Source organism: Thermobia domestica, chromosome 9, assembly GCF_964235325.1.
Source record: "Thermobia domestica chromosome 9, izTheDome1.hap1.1, whole genome shotgun sequence".
Taxonomy (NCBI): Eukaryota; Metazoa; Arthropoda; class Insecta; order Zygentoma; family Lepismatidae; genus Thermobia; species Thermobia domestica.
Genome location: NC_137462.1, coordinates 43,800,124 through 43,826,371, shown reverse-complemented (window position 1 = coordinate 43,826,371; position 26,248 = coordinate 43,800,124). Strand labels below are relative to the sequence as shown.

General features: G+C 35.4%; 1 protein-coding gene across 1 annotated transcript in view; it reads left to right on the top strand.

Annotated features, from left to right (window-relative positions):
* Nucleotides 1–26,248, top strand: part of SerT (Serotonin transporter) — a 159,830-nt gene that overhangs the window by 21,072 nt on the left and 112,510 nt on the right. The window contains exon 2 of the mRNA XM_081771026.1: nt 17,382–17,586. Coding sequence (XP_081627152.1) covers nt 17,382–17,586 — 205 coding nt within the window. The remainder of the gene's footprint in view (nt 1–17,381; nt 17,587–26,248) is intronic.

Below are 26,248 nucleotides of genomic sequence, written 5' to 3'. Positions count from 1 at the left end.
ATTATGCTTTACATCCAGGATGATTAAAAGCAATGACTCTTCCTGGAATCATGGATGCAATTTGTGACATTATTCTTGAAAATTGCAGCATTTCAGCCAGTGGTGGATATAGCCCGGGGCCGGAGGGCCTAGGCCACCCCAGTTTTTGTGTGACAAAAATAATTTAAGCTATTTATATTTATTATAGTCTGAGGTCTGCACCCCGCTTTCTCAGTTTTTACCTTCTCAGAAAAACTTGTGTCAGGGATTCTGGGCATTTCTTTGGAACTCGTCGGTAGCATAATTCAGAATGGCTTGGGTATGCGCAAGTTCTCGGCATAATGGGTTCCCAAAATATATGTCAGGATAATAAAAGGGTAACGGCATTAAGAGAAGTATTCTTCCAATTTGACCGTAATGCTGATCAATTTCGCTGACGAATAGTAACCATAGATGAAATATGGTTGTACCACTATGATCCTGAATCGGAACAACAGTCAATGGAGCAGTAGCACTCATTTCTCCATCGCCCCAAGAAGTTCAAGACACAGAAGTAGGTTGAGAAACTGTTTGGAACATTCTTCTGGTATAAGTATGGACTGGTAGACTACCTCCTCAATGGTAAGATATTTAATCCAGAATCTCTACATTACTTACAAAACTGAAAGAAAAATTCAAAGTTCAACGCTGCGGAAAATGAAAAGAAAGGAATTCTGTTTCTTCAGGAGAATACACCTGTCCATCAAGCTCCTGCGAACATAACTGACATTGCATAATCCAGGATTTCAATGTCTAGATCATCATTCTTATTCCGCAGATTTAGCTCCGTCTAACTATTACGTGTACTTATTTCCCAAACTTAAATAACACTTGAAAGACGCCATTTTAGATCTGATAGGGGTAGTGCTACGAACAGTGGTGCGAGGAAATCTAGATTTTTTTAACTTTTCTGCAAAAGCTGGAGCACTGTACAAGGTAGTATATTGACTCTCGGGGGAAGAGAAGAAGAAGTAAAACTTCACCAATCCACGTGCACTCCTTCTGGGTTGGGTTACGAATTTTTCAGCAGTTCCTAGTCAATATGGTAGACGTCACGTCAGTACTTTGAAACAAAATAAGTAAAGGAGCACTAGTATAAACCAATTACTAACTAAAGATCAGCACTCTGACAATACATTTTATTGGGAATCAATTTCATTCCATAATTTTATTATCATTTGCAGGAAGGGAAAACACAACTCTTTTTTATCTCCTTCTAAAAATTAAGCCCTGGTAGTTGCAAACTAAGCTGTTATAAGCACATCCTCTGAATATTGGAAGCCGAGAATAATGTTTCAGAAAAAAGAAGTTTTAAATAAAACAAAATATGAAACTGAAAACTTAAAACCTGGACAAATACAAACAAGTTACGTAACTGGTTTTACCTTTCTTTTGTTTCCAATCGAAGTTGATCCAATGAGAAGAAAACAAGTCGACCAAATCTACTATTGTTCGCTAGGCACAACTTCTAGTTTTGTTCTAAATCCAGACTCCATATTGGCGTAGATATTAATATTACAGTCGATTGGTAAAATCAATCTTCCACATTTAAAAATTAAAGTACACACAAGTAGAAAAATAAGCATTTATCATAAAAACACTAGCTGCAAGTGTTCAAAATAGATTTATGGTTTCTATAAAATCAATTGAAAATTGCTATTTTTAATTAGGCAGCTAGTGAAAAACAGCAGCTTTCGACTCCAGCCGAGTTTAAACTCAACCTAAACTCAGTTGACCAAAGTGAACTGACCCGACTGACCCGACCCGACAACCCGACCCGATAACCCGACTGACCCGACCCGACAACCCGACCCGATAACCCGACCCCAGTGACCCGACCCGATAACCCGACCCGAGCTGACCCGATTGACCCGACCCGACCCGAATAACCCGACCCGACAACCCGACCCGAGTTGATCCGATTGACCCGACCCGATAACCCGACCCGAATAACCCGACCCGACAACCCGACCCGAGTTGACCCGATTGACCCGACCCGACAACCCGACCCGAGCTGACCCGACCCGACAACCCGACCCGATTAGCCTGACCCGACAACCCGACCCGAGCTGACCCGACTGACCCGACCCGATAACCCGACCCGAGTTGACCTGACCCGACCCGACCCGAACTGACCCGACCCGACTCGGGTCGGGTTACGGGTCGGGTCGGGTCAACCCGACCCGTTTGAGAGCACTAAGAAAAAGAGAGGAAAAATTATAGGAGTGATCCTATAATGTTACTCATGTTAGGAAAATGCATGTGCACCTATATGAAATGGAGAGAAAAAAAGCAATAAAAAGTAATCAAGGAAAAGCAGGGTTTATTTTTTTGAAAATTTTCTTACGCTTCGCCCAATCATGGTGGCGCTTTGCGACTGGTCTGTCGACCTCACTCATATACAAGGGGACGCCGTCGTATATTCTCGCTCCGGGCGCTGATTTTCCATGGCACGGCACTGATTAGCATATAGAAATTCTATGAACTAATTGCTGATGCAGCTCTTTCCATGTATTTATGCTATTACAATTGAAAGCGACTCCAATTTCCCCCGTATATGGAAGTTTCAAAAATATATCATTTAGTTCATTTAAAAACATTATTTGTAAATATGAAATAACATGGAAATAATCCATTAGCAAATGCCATCATGTGCTTTCCGTCTTTCAGCTACAACGGCGGCAGGACTCCTTGAATGTGTAACCCAGATGCACACCCAGAAATGTGTGCTGGGAGGGGTCCAAAGGATTTTGAAGGAGGTCCAATACGTCTATTTAATATTGAACCTGTCTTATTCTGCAGCCGAAAAGACGATAAGTGTTAAGACGTGCCACGTGTATTTTTTTTAAATGATAGAAACTAGATTATTTTTATAAGAAAAGAAAGAGTGCATATGAGGTGTAAAATCAAATATTCAGCCTACATCAATTATTTCTCTGTTAAACAAGTATACAGTGAGAAAAAAATGTATGTGGCGTACGTGAAATCGTATGTTACATTTGTAAATCCTGTAGATTTTGGACTTAACGTACACCAAACTTATAACTGAAAACGCGTATTTTATAAAATTTTCTGTATAAGTGTTCCATCTGTACGTACTTTCCATATGAAACAATATAGTCGGTCAGGATCTCACATACAAATGGACGTATATAATATATAGCTGACGAAGCTAACATAAGTATATGCATGTGATATACGGAAAACTGTTAGATGTCAGACATCCTGCAACGGCATGATGTAACATTTAAGGGCAGTGCCTATGTAGCATACGGATAACGTATGCTCCGTACTGATTTCTATAGTAAGCAAGAGGATTCCGTATATTTGTACAATATACCGCTGTCCGGAGAACAAATTTTCCTCAGTGTAGTTCTGTTAAAAAGTCTACAAATGTTTGTCGAAATAGGCGAAATGTATTCCTGGGACGCTTACTCAATTGAATGAAACCGCTTCTTAATATCTATTCCGTTTTCGCTCTATGATGACTAACTAACTAACTCTATGGCATATGGAACCCGGAGGTTCAATGCCACGTTCACAAAAGCTCTCCACTGACTTCTATCCTTAGCCAACTGGATCCAGTTTCTACTTTGTATTCCTATCTCTGCGAGATCCATCTTAATATTATCCTCCCATCTGCGCCTAGGTCTTCCTAATGGTCGTTTTCCGAGTTGTCTTCCAGTCAAGACTTTGAAAGCGTTTCTACTTTCTTCCATTCTAGCTACATGACCCGCCTACCTAAGCCTCCTAGACTTGATGACCCTAACAATGGTGGGTAAACTGTATAAATTATGTAGTTCCTCGTTATGAAATTTCCACCATTCCCCATTCCTGTTCCTCTTGGGTTCGAATATTCGTCTCAGGATCTTGTTCTCAAATACTTTCAGTCTATATTCTTCCCTCAGAGTAAGCGACCATGTTTCATAACCATACAGAACAACAGGCATGATTATCGTTTTGTATATTTTAAGTTTCAAATTCCTCGACAGAATTCGCTACGACAAAAGATTTTGAACTGAATAGTAACACGAATTCCCTGCTTTTAGTCGACATTTAATTTCTTCGTGAATATTATTTTCGTCTGTTAATATGCTCTATTATGACCAACGTTAAAACCGAAAATTGTTTTTTTTTTTTTTTTTCTATCAAAGACCTCGATTCCTAATTTTTGATTTTCTACTTCCTGGCCAAAATTCAGGTTGAGTAGTTTTTGAAATCTTTTGTCCCCCGAATGAACGGACACACGGACATCCAACCAAACACCTTAAAAATTTGGTTTAATAGCCTTACTGAAATCTTCAAGGCCGAGTCTGTAGGCTTGCACAAGTTTGCCTTAACATTGCTGCAGACCTAACCGAGGCTATAGAAAAACTTGCTAGTTCCTCGATTGCAAGCTTGTTTCAAACGTGACAATAATACATAATATAAGAATAGCCTTAAAATTGCATTAAACTGACACAGCTGTCAAGCATGACTTGAAATTTACACTTAGTAAAGCCATACACAAAGAGAACCTCTAAGGCTATGTCTAACACACAAGCATTCTTGCGCAGCCTTTACTCTTACATTTGGTCTAACAAGGGAACATCTTATATTGATAGTAGCATTGCCCAACCAAACAATGCGCAATAGATAGAGAAGTGAATAAAAGTGAGAAATCCAAAATTTTACGTTCCGACACCCAGAAACAAAGGAGATACAGAGGAAAGAAGGATTTAGAATCATGCGAAAATAGCAATGCAGAAATTCACTGATACAGAAAGAACTTCAAAATTATTAAAGTAATCAAAATGACATTTACACAACAGTATAGTAAGCATTATTGTACCCACAGACATGCTCAATAACATCATATGTAATTCAGTGTTGCCAACTGAGCACAAAATGAAGTTTTGTTAAATAGACGGAAAACAAATTATAACATCTAGAAAATCTAATTATGAGTAGAACCATATCTGTGAAGTCGTGATTCACAGTGTTGCCAACATTTGAAGATAGGCCTATATGAATTCCAATATGAATCTCGGATGTAGAAGAATATATATAGTACATGATTCGAACTAGTTGAAACCAAAATATGAGGCCTCAAACAAGAATATAAGCACTGAAGTACAAAAATAACGGACGAAGCACAGTGTCGAAGCATTTTTTGCCAAAGGAAAATGTCAGAATAGTGCCAAAACACAGCACATAAGCTGAAATGATCCATGCCCTTGGATAACCAAGTGGTTTGCAAACGGTGGCAACACTGTATATCAAGACTTCACAGGTAAGGTTCTATTCATAATTAGATTTTCTAGATGTTATAAATTGTGTTCCGCGCCATTTAACAAAACTTAATTTTTTGCTCCGTTGGCAACACTGCATTACATATGATGTTATTGAGCATGTCTGTGGATACAATGTTTGCTTACTATACTGTTGCGTAAATGTCATTTTAATTACTTTAATCATTTTGAAGTTCTTTCTGTATCAGTGTATCTTCTGCATTGCTATCTTCGCATGGGTCTAGATCTTTTTTTCCTCTGCATCTTCTGTGTTTCTGGGTGTCGGCCCGTAAAACTTTGGATTTCTCATTTTTCTTCACTCCTCTATCGATTGCACATTGTTTGATTGGACAATGCTACTATCAAAATAAAATGTTCCCTTGTAAGCATACAGAGGTCAAAGCTATCTGCACTCCAGGCATGATTTGAAATTTACACTTGGCAAAGCCATACACGAAGAGAATTTCTAAGATTAAGTCTATCATGGAAAACTACGGGCAAACTTAAACTTACTGTAAACATGCTTGCTTTTTGGGAAGTTTTGCTATTAATGCATTTTAAAATATATATATATATATATATATATATATATATATATATATATATATATATATATATATATATATATATATATATATATATATATATATATATATATATATTTTACTGTTTTCCGCAGACGATAACGTCGTCTCTTCGGGAGGGACTTAAATTTAATTTCAGTGATAAGTGGAACACATGTATGGGCTATGAGGTTTTATATATATATATATATATATATATATATATATATATATATATATATATATATATATATATATATATATATAAAGTGCGACTTTTGTTATATGAGAGTCTATGCATTTTAAAAATTAGTAAAATGTAATTTATAGGGATGTAAACTAAGAAAATAACCTCGAGAGAAGGTGAAAATTTTAAAATATTATCCTTATTAACAAGAGAAATGATTTGATGGCCATTATAAATAATTAATCTGGTATAACATGCATCTTAAGATTTGAATCCTGATAAATTATGAATTATAATACTATACGAAAATACAAACAGCCCCTTTCTTCTCTTACCCTGAATAAAAAGAGAGAAATAAACAACAGAATGCTAATTAATATCTTTCACACGATGTGATTGGTTAAAAGCCTTCTGTCTATCAACTTGTAAAGAAACTGGTGTAAAACTAAGAAAAATGGCTCTCTCTGACAAATGGTCGAGTGACAGGTTACACACTGGAGATCGAGTCCATTTGGTTAATGAGATTGTAATTTCAAATGACAACGAACAGCCTCTAAAAAGAAGGAGTATAAAATATTGCAAAACAAGATGCTGTTGGTAGTCATGGAGAACCAGTCACGTTACACGCGAGAGATGAAGATAAAAAGTAAACAATAAAAAAAAATCTTGACTGACTCAATATAAAAGTCGAAGGTATTTTATTTATTTATTTCAAAAGAGGCAATATGACCGGAAAACTAAGCCCTTGATGCTTTTTTCTTCCTGGAACCACAAATAAAGTTTGTGTGGTTATTGACTACGAAATTCGTTTCATGTTTAGACATAGTTTGCAAAGAAAGAGAGCTTAGATGAATTTTTGGCAGTGTTGTTTAGTAAGCCTTGTCTTACTACTTTAAAAAACATAATTTTGTAATATTCACAAAATTAATATTCTAAAAAGAAATCTTGTTTTCAAGTATGTATTTCGTAACTCAATGATGACAACTAGGATTACTGAGAACGGATATAGAGAATAAGAATCTTCATCGAAATTCTCAAGTTTACACTATATGCATAAGATGGTCTTTTATGTAGCTTCAAATAATTTACCGTCTTTGTTTTCAACATTCCGGTACTCACGACACATTAAAAAAATGTTGATTATCTTAGTACGTAGGCTATGAATCAGGAGTTGTTAAAATGACCCAGCCTCATGAGTCTTAGTTTTCTTTACTGTATCAATAAATTCAAAAGAACTCCCCGCTGATCTAGTGACTTTGGTGCTCGTGGTTCTGGGCTCGATTCCCAATTAGGTAACATTGAATGCATGACAGTTGTTCGGATTCTATCTTAATATAAGCTGTAAATCCCTTTCTCACATCGCCTCGTTGCTGGAAAGGAACACTAAGCTCCTACAAACAAATAGACAGAACAACGTTATGAGCGATAACAGATAACGGCGAATTCGTAAAACATCTCTTCTCTTTCACTTTTTCGTCAAGTTTCTGCACTAAGTCTTCAGTGATGACAGGTAGTCGCCCACTTCGTTCCTCATCTTGAACATTCGCGCGGTTATCTTTAAAAGCTCTAACCCAATTTCATATCATTCCATCAGCTGTAATGTTTTCTTCATATACTTTACTAATCTGGGAATTAATTCCATCCACTTTCACGCCTTTAGCACTAAGAAAACGAATCACAACATGTATTTTACAGTTAGTATGATTCTCAATCGGGGCAGGCATTTAACTACTCACAAGCAAACGTAAAGATGGTCAAATGTTTTTGTAATTATATCAATGGTTTACCAAAAGACGTAGGTATAAAGTGCTCATGCGCGGGAAGTTTTATCGAGAAATTGCATCTTGTAGAGGCAATATCTTGTATATGAGTGTGTGTATAATGCGATTTTTTCAACCACTGATCCGCAGACCGATAGCAATCTGCGAAATTATATTCACCATCTTAGCTGAATAGCTTTGAAATTGTTAGTGACTATCAACTGCGTATGTGAAACAACTTATTCTGTTGTTTGTGCCATTTAGACAAAATATAGAAACTAACTGGACGTTGATTCCGCTTTACGTCTAGTAGGTTCAATATTGGATCCACCAATCGAGATTATTTTCGTGAATAAACAGAAACAAATGTCGCAATGAGGCCATAAAATTGTCCTTTGAGAGAAAATACTTTAACTCTACTTTAACTCCCTTTAATGGATGTAGTAGTACACTAAAATATATAATTTTTGCGTTCATCATTATTTGAGTAATAAACATTGTTAATAATAAATACAAGAATAAAACATTTAAACAAAATAAAGTGTCTGTACTTTGCCGCCCTTCTCTTCCTCCCTCCCCAACGTTTATCCTTGTTTCGTGTCGGTCCACGAGTATCGAAAAGTTGGATACCATTGGTGTAGGTATTTAGTTTTATCCAGGAAGAATATAAACCAATCAGTGAAGATGTCAGTTTGTATCTGTCCTGATGGATGACGTGCTGCCTGGGATCCTGGTGGTGTATCCTTCACCATATCTGAGTCGTGTGCTTTATTAGAACGCTTCAAAAGAAGTTGCAATGTTCCTACAGATCACCTACAGAAACCTAATGTTAGAATTAGTGGTGGATATTTTGGTTATTTTTCGGAATCCATTTCTTTCAATTCATTGCAAATGTGGACTCGTTTCCATGGATCGAATCCCGTGATTCCGGTAACTTGTATGATTCCAACATCCTTGGTTGTCCAACTTGATTCCTCCAAATAATAATTCAAACTTTTCTCTGGGCCAGATCGAATCCTTTGTTTCCGATTAATTGAACAATTTCAAGTTTCCATACAGTTGAATATGATCTCCCCCTTACAGCCAAACTATTCAAATCACTTTTATCAACTGAGAAGCTATTGCAAAGTTGTTTTGGGTAGGAACGGGGGAAAATAAGATTTGGGTAAAGAAACCTCGCAGCCACAATCTCGCGTGGTCAAAAATTCCCGCCCGAAACCTTGCGTGGCCAAATTCTTACCGCCCAGAACCTCGCGAGTCTAAATCTCGCGTGGTCAAAACCACACCGCTCAAAACCTCATAGCCCAAACTCTCGGGTGCTCGGAATTTTGCGAACGAAATCTCGCCTAGGACAAAAACCCGTAGTCCAAAATCATGTAGGACGAAATTTCGCCATTTCTTCAATGTATAATATTCAAAATATCGCTGTATGTATATACACTAATATACACTCGTATATTTGTACCCATATACAGTTAAATCTCCATTAATGGGCACCTCCGTAACATGGACAGATTTTTTTATTCAGGTAAGAACACATGCATTATTACGGGACAGATCTCTCTCTTTCATGAAAACTCTCAGATATTGACACGGATAATCTTTTCCTCCTCCCTTTTCCGTAACGGACAGGAACTATCCTCAATTCAGACGTATTTAGCACAGAAATCTTCGCTTTTCTGCCATTTAAAAATAAATCTGAGTACAGTATAGTAGACAAAAAAATCATTTATAAGATTCAGTCACTTTTGGGTGATGTTGACACAGACAATGTCGATTTGAGTGTAACCCTTCTCGCTGGTCTAGTGGCCAGCGCGTGTTCCTTTGGTGATCGTGGTACTGGATTCGTTTCCCAGTGGGTAAGCACATAGAATTTAATTTTATTTGGTAAATTTAAGTTGGTAAAAATTTTGAACCCCCGATGGAATTCTCAGTACAATCTCACCAAATTTTTTAACTGAAATAGATTCGATGAATAAGATTTCTTCTTATTTGGGTTTATTTTAGATTATACTGTATATCCATTCATTTTGAACTGTCAGGTTTTCTGCTTCTAGTGTTTAAATTAAGCATTCTAGAATTACCTCATAAACTTATACTATATATTGTTATTTCGAGGTATTGTACATACAAGATTTCGGCCTATGAGTTTCGGTCCAGCGAGATTTTGGGTGGCGAAATTTTAGCCACATAAGACTTTGGATCGCGATGTTTTAGCCAGGCGAGACTTTGCCCTGCGATGTTTTGTTCACGCTTTTTTTCACGAGGTTTTAAGTACCGAGGTTTCGGCCATGTGAAATTTTGGTCGGCAATGTTTTGGCCGCGAGATTTTGGGGTATACCAGAAAATAAGTACTGTAGAAGCATAGAAGGAGATATTGCATACAAATAAGGGTCAAAAACGAAGGAGAATTTTTTTTTTTTTGACATGCTCAGTTCATTATTTGCCTCTCTGTCATACAATGTCCTCTGGTTCTAAAGTATTGCTTGTTTGATTCCCCTCACATCCATCAATCAACTGTGTCAAACCGTCTGTTGTTTGATTCCGTCCTCTGGTTTCACCAATCAAGTCCACTAATTCAATCCGTCAATTGCACAAAGTGAATCTGTCTTTTGATTCTCCTGAATTGATACGTCTCTTAGTTCCACCGAAGTCAATCCGATTCCTTTCTGAAGTTGGAATAAAGAGTTCCGACAATCATCAGAGGTGAGAGGCCTTCTCATCAGTGGTGAGAATCGTTCAGGATCCTTTGATTAACATCATCTGAAGTACTGAGTCCCCAGCCGACAGAGGGATCAACAAATCTATTAGGACGGAGGAAGAGACGAATCGAAAGGTCCTCCTAAAGTATTTTCTTTCGTCTTTAGATAGCTACTGAAAAAAAAAGTTTGCCCATCACTGGTATAAATAAGCTATACTCTATTTACTTAATTTGTTATTACGACTGATTCATAGCATAGCGTTATACTATATTTTCTCTAATTGTGCATTGTTTTAACAACGTATTAAATCAAGATGGTGTGTGTATTCCACATGCTTAAGTTTTCATTTTAGAAAAAAAAAATTAAGAAGTTAAGTCATTCAATTTGATCAAAAACTGATATAAACTAAATACAATATTGAATTCGTTAAATAGTCGATAGTTCGGGAAAGTTCTGTTCTCAGATCGAAAAAAAAAAAAGAATCAATTTCACAAATTTGTCAAATAAAAGGAGAAAAAAAGGAAAATCTGTATATATAAAGTGGAAGAAGAGAGAATTTCGAGAACTGGGAATTAGTGTTTACCTGTTGACTCTGTCGTTCAAAACTTGTTTTGATGACAGAGTTAGCTACTACAAAAGAGGTGGAGAAAGGGAATCAAGAATGTAGGAAGGGGGAATATGGAACAAACAAAAAAAAATACAAAGTTTCCGTTTCTCAGCTCTCGCTTCGGGCAATTAGTTAAGCCTTTCTTCGTGATAAACCTAATTTACTTGGTAGCGTTCGCAAGCGATTCCCGATTAGATTAGTTCTCGAGAATATACCCCCTTCCCATTTCTCCTAAGAATGAAAGAGGAGGGGATACAAAAGGGAACAGAGAATCCCTCGTATAATTGCTCTCTTGTTCCCTTCAAAAACTGCCTCCACGACACCTGGTAGCAAAACATTGAAGCTTGAGTTACAACAAACTTTCAGTCGGTGATTCAAGATCTTACTTGCATCTTGAACATTTTTTTTCTTGATATTTCTTTTAGAATTTTTAATCGATGATAAGTGTTTCCTTTCCTTGACTCTGAAAAGAGATTTAGATGAAAACTCTTTACTCAAGATGTTTCTCTAAATCCAATCTCCTGTTTTGACGACATATGGAGTTAATTTATACTACCTAGCGTTTTTCTTCCTTTTTTAGTGGTATGCAGTACTATAATCTTTCTTCTGAAGTTGTCAAAAAATTGTGACTTCTCTAGTTAGTTTTTTAAAAAGCTTTTGTCATACAAGTCTGAAAAGAAGATGTTATAAGCTTGTTTCTTTAAGAACATGACAAACCACTGATTTGCATCCATATGCTATGTTAAAATTTTAGATTCCTAGTATCGTCCAGAAAATCCTCGACTGATATTTGTTGAAGATGAAATTAGAAAGTTATTATGCAAATTAAGTTGAAATGAAAGGGACTCAGTTCGTAGTTTCCGGAAATATTTTCAAGAAATTAAAGTTTTGGAAACTCCTACATTCTCGAAATCATATTTTAGGCCCAGTTGCATATCTTCCAGAGAATGAAAAAACAATCTTTGTATTTGGGAATTCTCATAGATGAATCCTTACAGTACTATCACCTAAGTCATATTTGCTTGGATGGACAATCTTTTGCACTATTCTTCATCAGGAAAGTACAACGCTGTTTTAGGGGGCAGACTACAAAATATTTTTCAAAAGCTAACAATTTTTCTTTTGCTAGTTTTTCGTAAGTAAAAAGAGATAATGAAATACAGGTATAACTTACCTCAGTAATAGATAGTTATTCTTCACCCGAAAATACGAATCGGAAGAATTTTCAGTGTTGTCATCCATAGAAATTACAGTGTGACTAGAATTTGAATTACCCAAAAATCTGGGTTATGGCAGCGACTAGAAAAATAAACTCAACGGCAATTGATGACTTATTATGCTGTCCGTGTTCCTTGTTAACTGCTTTTTAAATAATGTTTGTATTTTAATTCTACTGATAATTAAAAATTATTTATTTTGTACTCTTTATTACAAAATAAATACAAACATTATTTAAAAAATAGTTAACAAAGAACACAAATAGCATAATAAGTCATCAATTGCCGTTGAGTTCATTTTCCTAGTCGCTGCCATAACTTAGATTTTTGGGTAATTCAAATTCTGGCCACACTTTAATTTCTATGGATGGCAACACTGAAAATTCTTCCGATTCGTATTTTCGGGTGAAGAATAACATTATCTATTACTGAGGTAAGTTATACCTGTATTTCATTATCTCTTTTCCCTTACGAAAAACTGGCAAAAGAAAAATTGTTAGCTTTTGAAAAATATTTAGTAGTCTGCCCCCTTAACCCTAGCAAGAGGGGCACGGTGGCTCAGTGGCAGAGCGCTTACCTTTGGTACATGGGGTCCCTGGTTCGATCGCTGGCCAATAAAGTTTGTAGTGGATAACATCTTGTCCGTGGAATTTTCCTGAGATACTCCTTTTCCCTCCCACATTCTAATTCTATCAATTTTCCATTATTCACTTGCCGTAATATCATCGTAGTGCATAATCGTGGGACGTTAAACTAAAAGATTTCATTTCATATCATTTAACTCATGCGAATATGTGGTTGCACGGTTGTTGTCAAGATTGTCATTTTGCAGATGATATTAGAAGACAGAAGCGATCTAGGGACGACGAGAGCACATGGGGAGATATGTTAAAACTGTAATAACAATTGTACATCGGGAAGTTACTATAATAACAAATTCATGCTGAGTACCAAGTCTTTTTCTTAAAGAAAAAACACTGCTCATACCTGAAAAACTAAAGTAACATAAAATAAATATTTTTAGAAACATACTTTCTTTTAGGAAATTAACGAAGAAAATTAAACAAATCATATTAAACAGTAAAACAATAATAATTCTGTTTTCAAGAAAATTACTTTTCCAAAAAATCTATGAGAAAGCATATGGAATCAAATCAGTTTATAAATTCTTCAATTTTCATGTAAAGCAAATTATTGTGTATATGAGAATACTCCTCATGCTTTAATTTCTAGTCATGCATAAATAGATTTTTTAAAAGTAATTTTCTTGAAAATATACTTTTAAAAAGGATTTTTTTAAATAGACTTTTAAAAACTGATTTTCTTGAAAATAGATTTTTGAAAACTGATTTTCTTTAAAATAGATTTTTAAGAAGTAATTTTCTTGAAAACAGATTTTTGAGAAGTAATTTTCTTGAAAACAGATTTTTGAGAAGTAATTGTTTTGAAAATAGATTTTGGAAAAGTAATTTTCTTGAAAATAGATTTTGGAAAAGGAATTTTCTTGAAAGTAGACTTTTGAAAACGTAATTTTCTTGAAAATAGACTTTTTGAAAAGTAATTTTCTCGAAAATAAGTTTTTGAAAAGTAATTTTCTTGAAAACACTTTTTTTCTTACTTTTCAGTACGATTCACTTTATTTTGTTTTTAATTATTTTAAAAAGTATTTTTTTTTAAAATAGCTTTCATTCTATTTGATATTTTCAAATATGAAAAATCTGAAATTTTGTTGGAACTGAAATGTTAATGCTTTGCTGTATGTACTCAACAGTAAACCTAGTTTGTGTGTACGAAAATCCTTATATCGATCTGTACAATCAAACAATAAATCACACTTATATATATATATATATATATATATATATATATATATATATATATATATATATATATATATATATATATATAAGTAACAATGGCATATTGTATTGTCACCTAACTTTAAGTCGGTGTGCAAAATATTTTAACTTTATGACGTCAGGAAATCATTTAAATTAAGGTTGTAAGATTTAAGGATGTAATTCAACCATTGAAGGTTAAAGTACAGTATGTAAAAATATTGAAACTCTGTCTATCTTCCTTTCTTCCTGTTCGTATAAAACTGTATATGTCAACGATGTTATACATTGGATTTTTATTATGAATTAATATTATGAGAATATTTTGTAGCAAACAATGTCTTCTAGAAGTCTCATTCTGACCATGATTGTATTTTCTCAAGCATTCAATTATTAAAAATGCTTAGCCTTCGGTGAATCATACATGTATCGACTTGTGTCTTCACGTTAAAACAAAAATTTACACCTTCGCGACGGGGCAAATAGCCTCGGTGCTGACATCCCCATTAACCCATCCCAAGCATCAAACATCAAAAACTTACATTTTCCCTCAATTGGTTACATATTGCAGTATCTTTCGATGTCGTAGAACTTCCATCAATCAATCGTTCACATATATTCGACATCAACCCCTTCACCATATACAGAAGTCCCTAACCATTTGTGAGGAGAAATTCAGATGAAGTGTTTATAATATCAAAGAGGACACCGTAAGTCAACAAAATCACAGCAGCTCGGCATAATTGTCCTTCATATCCAAGCAGAGTTGCCATCTTTCCGCGGTGCACCTGAAAACACGCAACAACTTTATATTATCTCGATGCCTTAACATTGTTTGCATATGCCCTTGACGTTTATAGTTTAAGTCTCGCAGACTTCGCCAGATATTGGCAGGCTACATTATCTGAGATACGCCCGTGCCAACTATTGATTTTCCGGTAGCATACGCCCTTCTTATTCAGCAGCTTTTTCCATATGTATCCTCTATACTATATACGGTTAATGTTCGTTCACAATCGGCCCCTATATGACCATCAGTAATAACGTTTGTAGTATGCTACTCTGATGCTAATCCCACTTCGACCCTTAGAGTAACATCATTTGTCAATGGACAGGCATAGGACTTTAACTTATATTTGTAACGAAATTTTTGGCAGAGGCCATAGCTGTCATTTTGTAAGCAATTCACTTGAATTTTATTTCAGGGTTCCTCCTGGTCAGGAAAATCAGGAAAGTTAGGGAAACTCAGGGGAAAAGACTGGAAATCTGGGAAAATCAGGCAAATTTTATAAAATATATTTTTTCTAATATTCACTGTACACCATTTTCAGCTTAGCCCACCATTAATGATCACAGTATGGAACATTGCTCAGATTTTTATGAATGGTAAGTGGAATATACGTATGAGCAATTGATTATTATTCATCTCTATAGAATAAATGTTACATATATAAATATTCACCGTTATTTATTTCTTATGTCATGAAAGTTTTGCCAAAGGTAAGGGAGAAGTCAGGGAAATAGATTTCTCCAGATCAGTAGAAACTCTGTATTTTTGTCTGTCATTCTTGGACTAACGTTCAATCTAACAGGGACACAAGGAAATAACTCGAGGACCACAGTTTGAGAAATACTTTTTTAACCTATTTATATATAAAAAAAACTACTTTAGTTGATTAAGATTAAATTGCTAAGTCCTGTAGCTGAACCCATTTAAATGCTAAAACAGAAATTATATTTACTTATTATTATCATAGCAATGATTGATTTCTTATTCTCTTTCTTTCTATCTTTTTAACTGTGATAGCTATCTCTCTTCACCCTTCTCTTTTCTTTTCTCAGGAACTATTTCTTTATGTAACGCGAACTCGTTTTCTTTTTTTGCTTCCCACTTCCACCTAGCGTGACTTATTGGTATCATTGTCAAAGTGTGCCGAAGATATCGTTTGCTTTTTCATTCTCCAGTTTGTGTTCCTAATAACTTTTGTTATCGCTTGGAGAAAGGAACTGAAAGGCAAGAAGCAACAAGTTCCTTGCTCATCCTTCTCACGAAAAAAAAAAAAACAAAAAAAGAAAAAACTGACACACAACTTAGCAGAAAACCAAAAAAAAAAACAAAAGAAGTGCTGCCTCTAAGGAAGAAAAGGGGAGTGGAGTGATAAAATACAATCGTTGAGCAGAAAGGGTGTTAAAAAAAAAATAATGCTAAAAGAAAATACGAAACTTATTCGTTGTAAGCAATTTATGAATTTCTTTCAGAAGAATCTTTGCTTTTTTTTTTTGTTTTTTCATTATTTAAAGAACGTGAAATGTATTGAAAGATTTAGAAGAATGCTTAGAAAGCTTGATTGGACCAATCATTGATCCGAATTGACAGCAAGATATAACTTGCTTTCTCGCTGTCACATCCTTTTTTTTACCTTGCTTTCTTTTTCGTACTGCCTTATATATATATACATTTCAGAATTTTTACTCGAAAAGAAAAACATACTTGTATTTAAGAATGGTACTGACACGTTCAAGTAGGATGCGAAATCCTGGAGGGAAAGTTGGAGATCGAACTACTTAATATTTATTGGAAGAAAAAAATGAATGGGTATTATTTTGTACCCGAAAAGATGATCAGCAATTATAAAATACTTTCATCTACATTTTCAGATAAAATTAGAGAACTAGATTGTTTCTAGAAGAGAAAGAGCAGATCAAGTTTAAGATCAAATTTTCATGCTACATCACTATTACTCTGTTAAACAAGTAGTTTTATTGAGAAAATATACAAATGTATGTTGAGTTAGGAAGTTTTGCAAGGGGTGTGGACTCAGTGAATCCCCCGTGGATACACTCCTGGCACTTGTAATTCACAAAAATACACAGAAACATGTATACTTTGTACTAATACCTCACTTGGCAGCTAAGGTGATTCGCACTGACCGCACATTCTTATTATTTATTGATTTATTTTTGCTACGGCAACATGAATCACTGGTTTTTGTACGTGGCACCCATATTAAATTCTAAAAAAAATAATAATTTCTTAAATTACTTTTCTTTTTGGCCAAGCATGCAAAATCTTTATAAATTAAACGGATAACTGTTTTGACAATGGAAATTAAATGTATTTTAAACAACTTGGGTATAAATCTTGAATTTCATTAATACCACTGTCTTTTATATTTCATATTTTAAAAATAAACGTTTGTTGTTTTTATTTATTTGTAGGAGTTGGTTATGCGATGTGCCTGATCGATGTGTACATGGGAATGTGTTACAACACCATCATTGGCTGGGCTGTCTACTACCTCTTCGCCTCTTTCCGCTCAGAACTACCATGGACGAGCTGCGGGAATTCTTGGAACACAGATAATTGTACAACCGGAAACGTAACATCAAACTTCTCCACCAGCCCCGCTGAAGAATTTTTCAAGTAAGTTGTTGAAATATATATCTATATCTATCTATCTATCTATCTATCTATCTATCTATCTATCTATATCTATATATATATATCTATATATATATCTATATATATATCTATATATATATATATATATATATATATATATATATATATATATATATATATATATATATATATATATATATATATATATATATATATAAAAATGAAAGTAACTGTGTTTTGTGACTTCATATCTCTTGAGCTATCCGACCGATCTCGATCAAATTTTCAACATAGATGAGGTTGGGGCCTAGAATTAATTTTATCATTTCACTTTGACGGTACAAGATTAGGGGAGGGGGAGGAGGAGATACATATGTAAAAATAAATAAAACTTAAAAATAATTGAACAACGTGACCTATCTCCATAAAATTTGCCACATAGATGAGCTTTGGGTTTGGGAGTGTTTTTATAATTTCACTTTGACGGTGCAACATAGGAGAGGGACAGGGAAGATATTTAAAAATGATCGAGAATGACCGATATTAGTGTCGAGTCTACAATTTCCGGGGTCGCTGATATTGACAGTGACACTTCCGATTTCGTTTAAATTTAAATTCAGCCCCACAACTTGGGAGAGGGGGATATATATAAAATGTTCGAAAATGACCTATATCAGAGAGCGCTTCATTAATAGTAAAATGTGACTGACTAGCGGAACATATTACTCATTTGTCTTATTTTAACCCAGCGAATTATTTTAACTAACCGAGTAATTGACGCTACTTGTATATGTATTGCAAAAATAAAAATAAAAATAGATTAAATTAAAATTAAACATATTTGTTGTGATATCGAAATGTTCATTCAAGAAATTCATTAGAATTTCTGAAATTCATAAATATCTTATTAGGTATGCAATCAGTTGGTACGGGCAAGATCTAATAGTGCAAAACTTAAACAAGCGCAGAATAATCCATCTTGAAGATTGATGTAAACACGATTCCATACTCATCACTGACTCGGAGGAGATATTTTTACACTGGCACTTTCAGAGCCTACTAACAAGGCAGGTACCCACGTGTAAGACGACAATTGTGATAAGATTGCACAGACATGGAGAACATCGAAAAAGAAGCGACACGGACGGACGTTGGAAACGTAAAATGTGTGTAGATAGTAGTAACACAAAAACAAAAGTGTTACTGTTAGTGTTATGTTGGACGCGTATTTTCGTAGTGACCTAATGTTGATACTCATGAGTGGTACTGATATTACTGTTCCTGTTTATCTTACAAGGAGGGTGTCCGAAGTGTGAATTTCAGATTTCAAAAATATTTCTGCAGATCGTTAGGGGGGCTCATGGAATAAAGATCGGCAGAACAAATTTCGGCGGAACCCCATATTTGGGTGGCGCAGTACCCCATTTGCGATTTTCGGCTATCGTAGTAAAAATCGGCCTTTTGATTTGAAAATTGACTTATTGTTGTCGACAATCGTTATCATACGCCTTCATTTGCGTAAAGATACTTCAAATGTTGGTCAAAGATCCCTGAGTGTGGGGGCCCCCAGTGGCGGATATAGAAGGTAAAAACTGGGGGAAGCTGACCCCAGGCTGTGATACTGTATCATGAGTTTACTATAAACTTTCAAGAATATATAAATAATAGCTTCCATTATTTTTGTCACTAAAAAAAAACTGGGAGCTGTCCCCCGGCCCCGGGCTACATCCGTCACTGGGGTCCTCCTCACAAGTGTGATACATATTTCCCCTTCATTTTGACGAGGTGAATTCAAATATGTCAATAAAAGTTTTTTTGAGGAGCACATGTGCGGCACAAGGTCTCTACCTTGTTTCTGGGATGCCGAATCACAAGCTGAAAGATATCTGAATGGCTTGAAATAGAACTGAAGGGCTGAAGTTTGGCAGAATTCGTGCTTACTTTATGTATTGTATGTTTTACAGAAATGAAACTGCTCGAAAAAGTGTACCGCGCAAAGACTTTTGCAGCACCAACTTCATTTCAGGAGTGTTATATCTTCGCACTCATCGCATATGATGGCGTCGTTTAAGGAAAATTAGAAACTCACTGGATTAACAAATTCTGGTGACCTCGCATCTACATATCCGGATTTATACCACCTATATTTGAACACATCATGCTACCTTGGCGATGATAGTTGTTCATAAACTAGCGATTGCAATTTTATAATGTTGTTACGTTGTGAAGTTGTATATCAATTTGATGTAAAATTACGAAATCTCTTATTTTCCGTACAAAATTCTTCCATATTCTAAAGCCCCAAATATCCAGTGGTTGTACAGCCCAAGTTGCTCCCGGTGGAATCTGTTTACATAATGTTTTCTCGTCTGGAATGTGTTGCTGCGTCTCTTTCTCGTTAAAAGATGACCATGAATCTACAAGCAAAACACTTTTGTCCCCTATGTTAGAAACCAAAACGTCACGGATCCACTCCTCCAAATGCAGCTTACCCATCTTTCCAGACTTTGATGCAGGAAACCTTAACATTTGGGGGCTGGAATAAAGTTTTCTTGATCTGTGCTCCAAATTTTCCTGTCGGTTCTGGGAATACAATCTATAATGGCCCAACTAATTTTCCACTAGCAGACATAAGGGGTATTATTGTATAGCTATGAGATAAGGCCTTTTTGGATTGTGCAGAAGCTTCTACTTTTTTTTCTCACCTTGTATACCTAACATACGATTATAGTGCAGTTCCATTGCAAAAACACTTTGATCGGAATTATAAGTATTGTCTATATTGAATTCCGGTAACGTATCCCTGACTTCTAGCTGGAAAGATATGGCTGAAATTTCTATTTGTTGTGAAGTGTCAACGTCTGCTCGCGACACGAATTTTGTTATTTCTCGCTACACAATATTATGTTTCCGTTTAAAACGGGTGCAGGAACTTTTGGAACCCTTAAGATAAGTTTTCAAGATTAATTTCTTTCGCTTTTTCAATTGCTCATTTCCGAACATCCATGTCATGTACAGGCATGAAATCTCTTTTGGCTTCAATCCATACAGTAAGCACTGATTCTGCCAAGCTTCTATTTCAAGCCCTTCAGTTCTCTTTCAACTTGTGATTCAGCCTGCGAGAGACCTGCGCCGCAAACGTGCTCCACAAAGAACTTTTAATTACATATTTGAATTCAGCTCGTCAAAATGAAGGGGGAACATGTATCACACTTGTGAGGCGGATCTCCCCACACACATAGGGATCCCTGACCCACAATTGAAGTATCTTTATGCAAATGAAGACGAATGATAACGATTGTTGACAACAATAAGTCAGTTTTCAAATCAAAAGGCCTTTTTTTACTACGAAAGCCGAAAATCGCAAATGGGTCACTGCCCCACCCAAATATGGTGTTCCGCCGAAATTTGTTGTACTGGTCTTTATTCTATGAGCCCCCCTAACGATCTGCACAAACATTTTTGAAATCTGAGATTTACACTTCGGACACCCTCCTTGTTAGACATGTGGACTACCTGCTATTACATTCTACTGTGCTATGCATTTTTGTTCCCATTATGCGATGTATGCAACCCATTGCGCAGTACTGTCTCGCTGGCTGCCTATGCGAACGGCGTTTGCATTCTTCCTGCGTGTTCTCTCATCTTCTTGCATTGAGATGAATCTGCGTCTCTTTCGCATACGCGCGACGTATGCATCCTAAGCAAAATCAGTATTTTCTGTTTTCGTTTCTTCTTTCTTCCTGCTCCTTTTCACCCTTTTCACTCATTTCTGTAACACATTGTGACAATGTTGTACACATAATTGGTCCATTTCCGGATGTTCTATTTTTTTTTCATGGGTGTGTTCTATCTCATTGCCTTGCGTCGCCTATGGGTAGTATTTCGTACATGTAACCTTCTCATTTTGGCTCTATTTTTATGCGCCTATTTGACCCTTTCAATGCACTTGTTAGCCAATATTTTTAAAAAAATTCGTGTCGCTTCTTTTTCAATGGTCTCCATGTCTGTGCAATCTTGTTACATCGGGGTACTCTGCCTTGTAAAATGGCTTTCCGGTACTATGATCCATCTATAACTTTTGACTATTTGTTTTTCTTTGACTTCTGATGTTTCTCGATTCTGTCTGTCCACTGCTCATCATCAAGCAGTTTGTGTTTTCTGATGATTTTGACTTAACACATTCAGAATTGCGAAGAATGTTTGACCGACTTATCAGAAGTTACACAACTGTTATGGTGGCCTATATACCCTAGGTATATATATGTAAAACATTGTTTTGTTTCTAGTTTAATGTTCCACAATTATGCCTCGAGGCTAAGGGAGGCGGTGATAATGAGATGGATGATAACGGTGAAATGACGAAACTAAAAAGTAACGAGAGAACCCGAGAAAATCCAGATGCGCGGTGTTTACTCACCACAAAACCCACTTACCGAGAACTAGGATCGAGCCAGGAATTCCGTACGCCAGCATTGAGCGCTCGCTCTACCACTAAGCCACCTTTATTTATTTGCTTATTTTTCAACACAACAGGTATTACTGCCCAATCACAGTGTTTATATATGAAGCTTGAATACATAATGTTAGATTATAACGTAAAACTTGAATAGAAAAATTAAAGTACTTTATAATGATACTGATGCTCGAATATAGAATATTAAATTAAACTAATACATTTTACTTAAACTTTTTTCTTACAGTACACTCAATATTAGTTTTTTGAATGACTTTTAGGAACAATAAGATATATCTACATCTTCATAGCTCTTACTGATTTTAATGTATGTAGCACAAATTCTCCATAAAGGTGATATATATAGTGCACTTTAACTGCCTGCCTGCAGTAGAACAAGCCACTATTTCTCTTGCGTTTTGAGGAATGGAAAATGGATCATTATTTTCGCAATTATGTCTGTACAGTCTATTTTGTTGCAGATGCAAAAGTTTGTGTAAGAAATGGAATTATTTCAACGTCTGTCTTTGTTCAAGTATATGAAGTGTAAAGTTATCAAGAAAATTGTCATACGATTCGTATTTTGCGTAAAGTCCTATAATTTTGTATGTGAGAAAATGTATGAACTTGCTTTGTATCTGCTCTATTTTAAATTGTGTTAGCGTATCCAAATATATACTCATACTTTATGCATATATACTTAGTGGTCTATAGATTGTAGATGCTAATATAGAATTTCAGATTCTCTTACGTCCTAATTTCAAAAACTTAACTTCCAATTATTACGTGTCGTACGTCTAACATGACAGAAATTTTGAAGAAATTGATCTACAAGAATTTATAAGGAAGGCATAGTAGCTCAGCGGTAGAGCGCTTATCTCTCGTGCGTGGGGTCACTGGTTCGATTCCCATCCAAGTATCTTTGTGGTGGATAACATTGTATCCGTGCATTTTTTTCGGGGAAGTTCTCATTCCACCAATTCTCCATCATCATTCACTTTCCTTCATCATCGTCTCGTTTAGTCTAAAGATATAATCGTGGGACGTTAAACTGCAAGATTTCATTTCGTTTTTCGTTTAAGTATCCAACCGGTACCATGCACTACAGACCTGCACGGGCCGAATTTTTCGGCCCGAGCCCAATCCAGCCCGAACGTACCTAGGCCCGGCCCAGCCCGGGCTCGAAAAAGTTTTGGAGATTTTCGGCCCGAGCCCAGCCCGGCCCGATAAGTTTTTAAAATTCTTGGCCCAAGCCCGGCCCGGACCCGATAAATTTTAAAAGTTTTCGGCCCGACCTCGGCCCGATAAATTTTTTAAAAAATTAGCTCGAGCCCCAATCTTTCTCAAAGTTTAGTACTAAATTTGACCTAACCCTCAGAAACATTTTCTAAACTCTGGTTCACAACCTGATGCTTGCCTCCCGGATGGTACTATTGTCTCCTACAACTTTGTCTGTCATTGAGAGAACAAAAACTCCATTCCTTGCAACAAAAATCTAACTTAATTGATTTTTAGCATAAAGTGTAGATGACAATATTATTTAGCGACAGGCAAAACATTCCCACCCCTTCTTGTTATATTTTGAGTTCAGTGAGGGTCAAGGTCAGAGCTCAATTTACCGCATAATGCCTGCAATCCTCTATAGTGAAAGTGGAGCCGCTAAGCAACACAAACTGTAAATAGCTATTGCATTCTTTGTAACATTTTACACGGACACACTTCTTCAACGTTTGGCTTTATTCCAATTATCGTTTAACGAAAGTCAATAATTATTAAAGAATTGCAATTGATCGGCCCAAGGGTGACATCCAGAAGTCCTAAAGTGCAGAAGTCCTAAAAATATGGGCACTAGACCTAAATTTTAGGACTTCTGCACTTTAGGACTTCTGCACTTTAGGACTTCTGCATTTTAGGACTTCTGCACTTTAGGACTTCTGCATTTTAGGACTTCTGCACTTTAGGACTTCTGCCTTTTAGGACTTCTGCACTTTAGGACTTCTGCCGCGATATGATTTTTAGGACTTGTGCCTTTTAGGACTTGTGCCTTTATCATTCACTTGCTTTAGTTCTGAAATTCGCCACCACCACACGAAATTGGGACGATGCAGCAACTAGTTGGCAATAATGTTACGAACGTATCTAATTCCAACAGTAACAGCTATATTTGTACTACTAAGATCGTTATTATCACTATCTGTTCTGCACTTATACACGAATTACATAATACAACCTATTTCATTCTAAGAATTAATTACATAATTTGTTAAGAAATTCGTTTCTTTCGAATGGAGATACAAGAATCCCAAGACAAATTCCTGAAACAAAAATAAATAAATAAATAAATAATTAAAAAATGTTTAAAAAGCATATTTTACCAGACTTCTGAAACCAAGCAAACATTCAGAATTGCAATATATACTGTGCGGAGCGTATTTTATTAAGAGTAGGACAAAAATCCACCAAAGTTTACTTAATTAGGACAAAAGCTCACTAGACATTTCACGAGTGAACATTAAATACCAACTGTATACATAAAGAACGCAGTAAATTTAAAATTGAGCAAAGAACATTTATTATGCAATACAGTGGGTGACATTAATAAGTCTTAAATGGCACAAGTCCTAAAAATATAGGCATTAGACCTAAATTTTAGGTCCTGTGCCATTTTTGCAGAAATTACTACATAGTCATTTAGGGGTGTAGCCTGCAAATTTTTCTAGGGGAGCATGATTTTTATATATTAAAAGCAAATCAAAAGTTTATTTCCAGATTACGAAAGCTTCAATAAGACAATAAATTTATACATATTACACATGTACACAAATACATAATATTATTATATTTCCAGTTAGTTCCTTTTTGAAACCTGGACCTTGACAGAGCGTAAATTTAAAATCACAGGTTGTGGGAAATGTACGAATCAGGTAGTTATAAGAAATCGGAAACTGTTCATGGAAATCCATTTGTTTGACTTTATTTATCTTCTGTACTCTTATATAAAAGAGTAAAGATGAGTGATTTTTTGGGCATACTACTACAAGTAGAGTCGTTAAATTTTAATTATAAAATATAATTTTCTTATGAAAGCAGGACATAAGAAAGAATTTTTGGAAATAAGTATCGTAAAACGGGTGGGGCAAGATTTTTTTAAAGGGTAGTGTATCTCGCAAGTTTTTGAAGCTAGTAAAATGAAACTTGGCATATAATCTTTCCTGTTAAAAAAAAAACTGAAAATTGAACACATAAAAAGGAAAGAGCAAAGGGAGCACTTTTTTAATGTTCGAATTCCCCATTACTTACTCAGAAAATATGTAAATAAATTAAGGAAGGATTTGTTTAAGCTAGATGCGTGAAACTCGGTATTTGAACTTTTAACTAAAAGTAATAAAATACTATATGTTTCAGTATCTTGAAAATTACACTTCTAAGGGGAAGGAGGGTCAATTTCTATAATATTAAAATATCCCACTGCTTATAAGATTTGGGCAGAAAACTCTTTTCCTTTATGCCTCGGTTATTCCAGTTAAGCAAATGAGAGTACAAAGTGGCTAATTAATTAGGTTCTTTTAATTATTTTAACATGTTGACGTAGTTTAATTCTTTTAAAACTGTATTCTTTCACATTCTATTATAAACATCCCTCATTTGCTGTAATTATTAAACACGTTTAGTAAACATAAAACAGACTAACCCCCGGTCCCGGTCAGGAATGTGTTTTTGGTGTTAAGCCATCATTTGCCGTCCGTAACATAACCTTTGATTTTAACTTCACGTACTCTCAAAACTCAAGTTTCAGAAATGTAGCATATATGAAATATACTACTACTACTTCTACTACTACTACTACTACTACTACTACTACTACTACTACTACTACTAATAATAATAATAATAATAATAATAATAATAATAATAATAATAATAATAATAATAATAATAATAATATGCACTTCTGAAATACGTATGTATCTATGCGTTATTAATTGTTTCATAATCTTGAAAGAAACTTTAGATTTGTTTTTAGTTTGTAAAAATCAAGGCCTTCTAGAATAACTTACTGGCTACTCCCTGAATGACTATGTATTGGTTTCTGTACACGTATTGTGTTATCACTTGCTAGTCTAGTGTTATTTGTAGAACAAGACAATGGTTCTTGTCTTGGAATATTACTAGTTTGGTGTGGTAGTACAGTGATAGAGTGTGACCTATAATTTAATTTCCATGTAG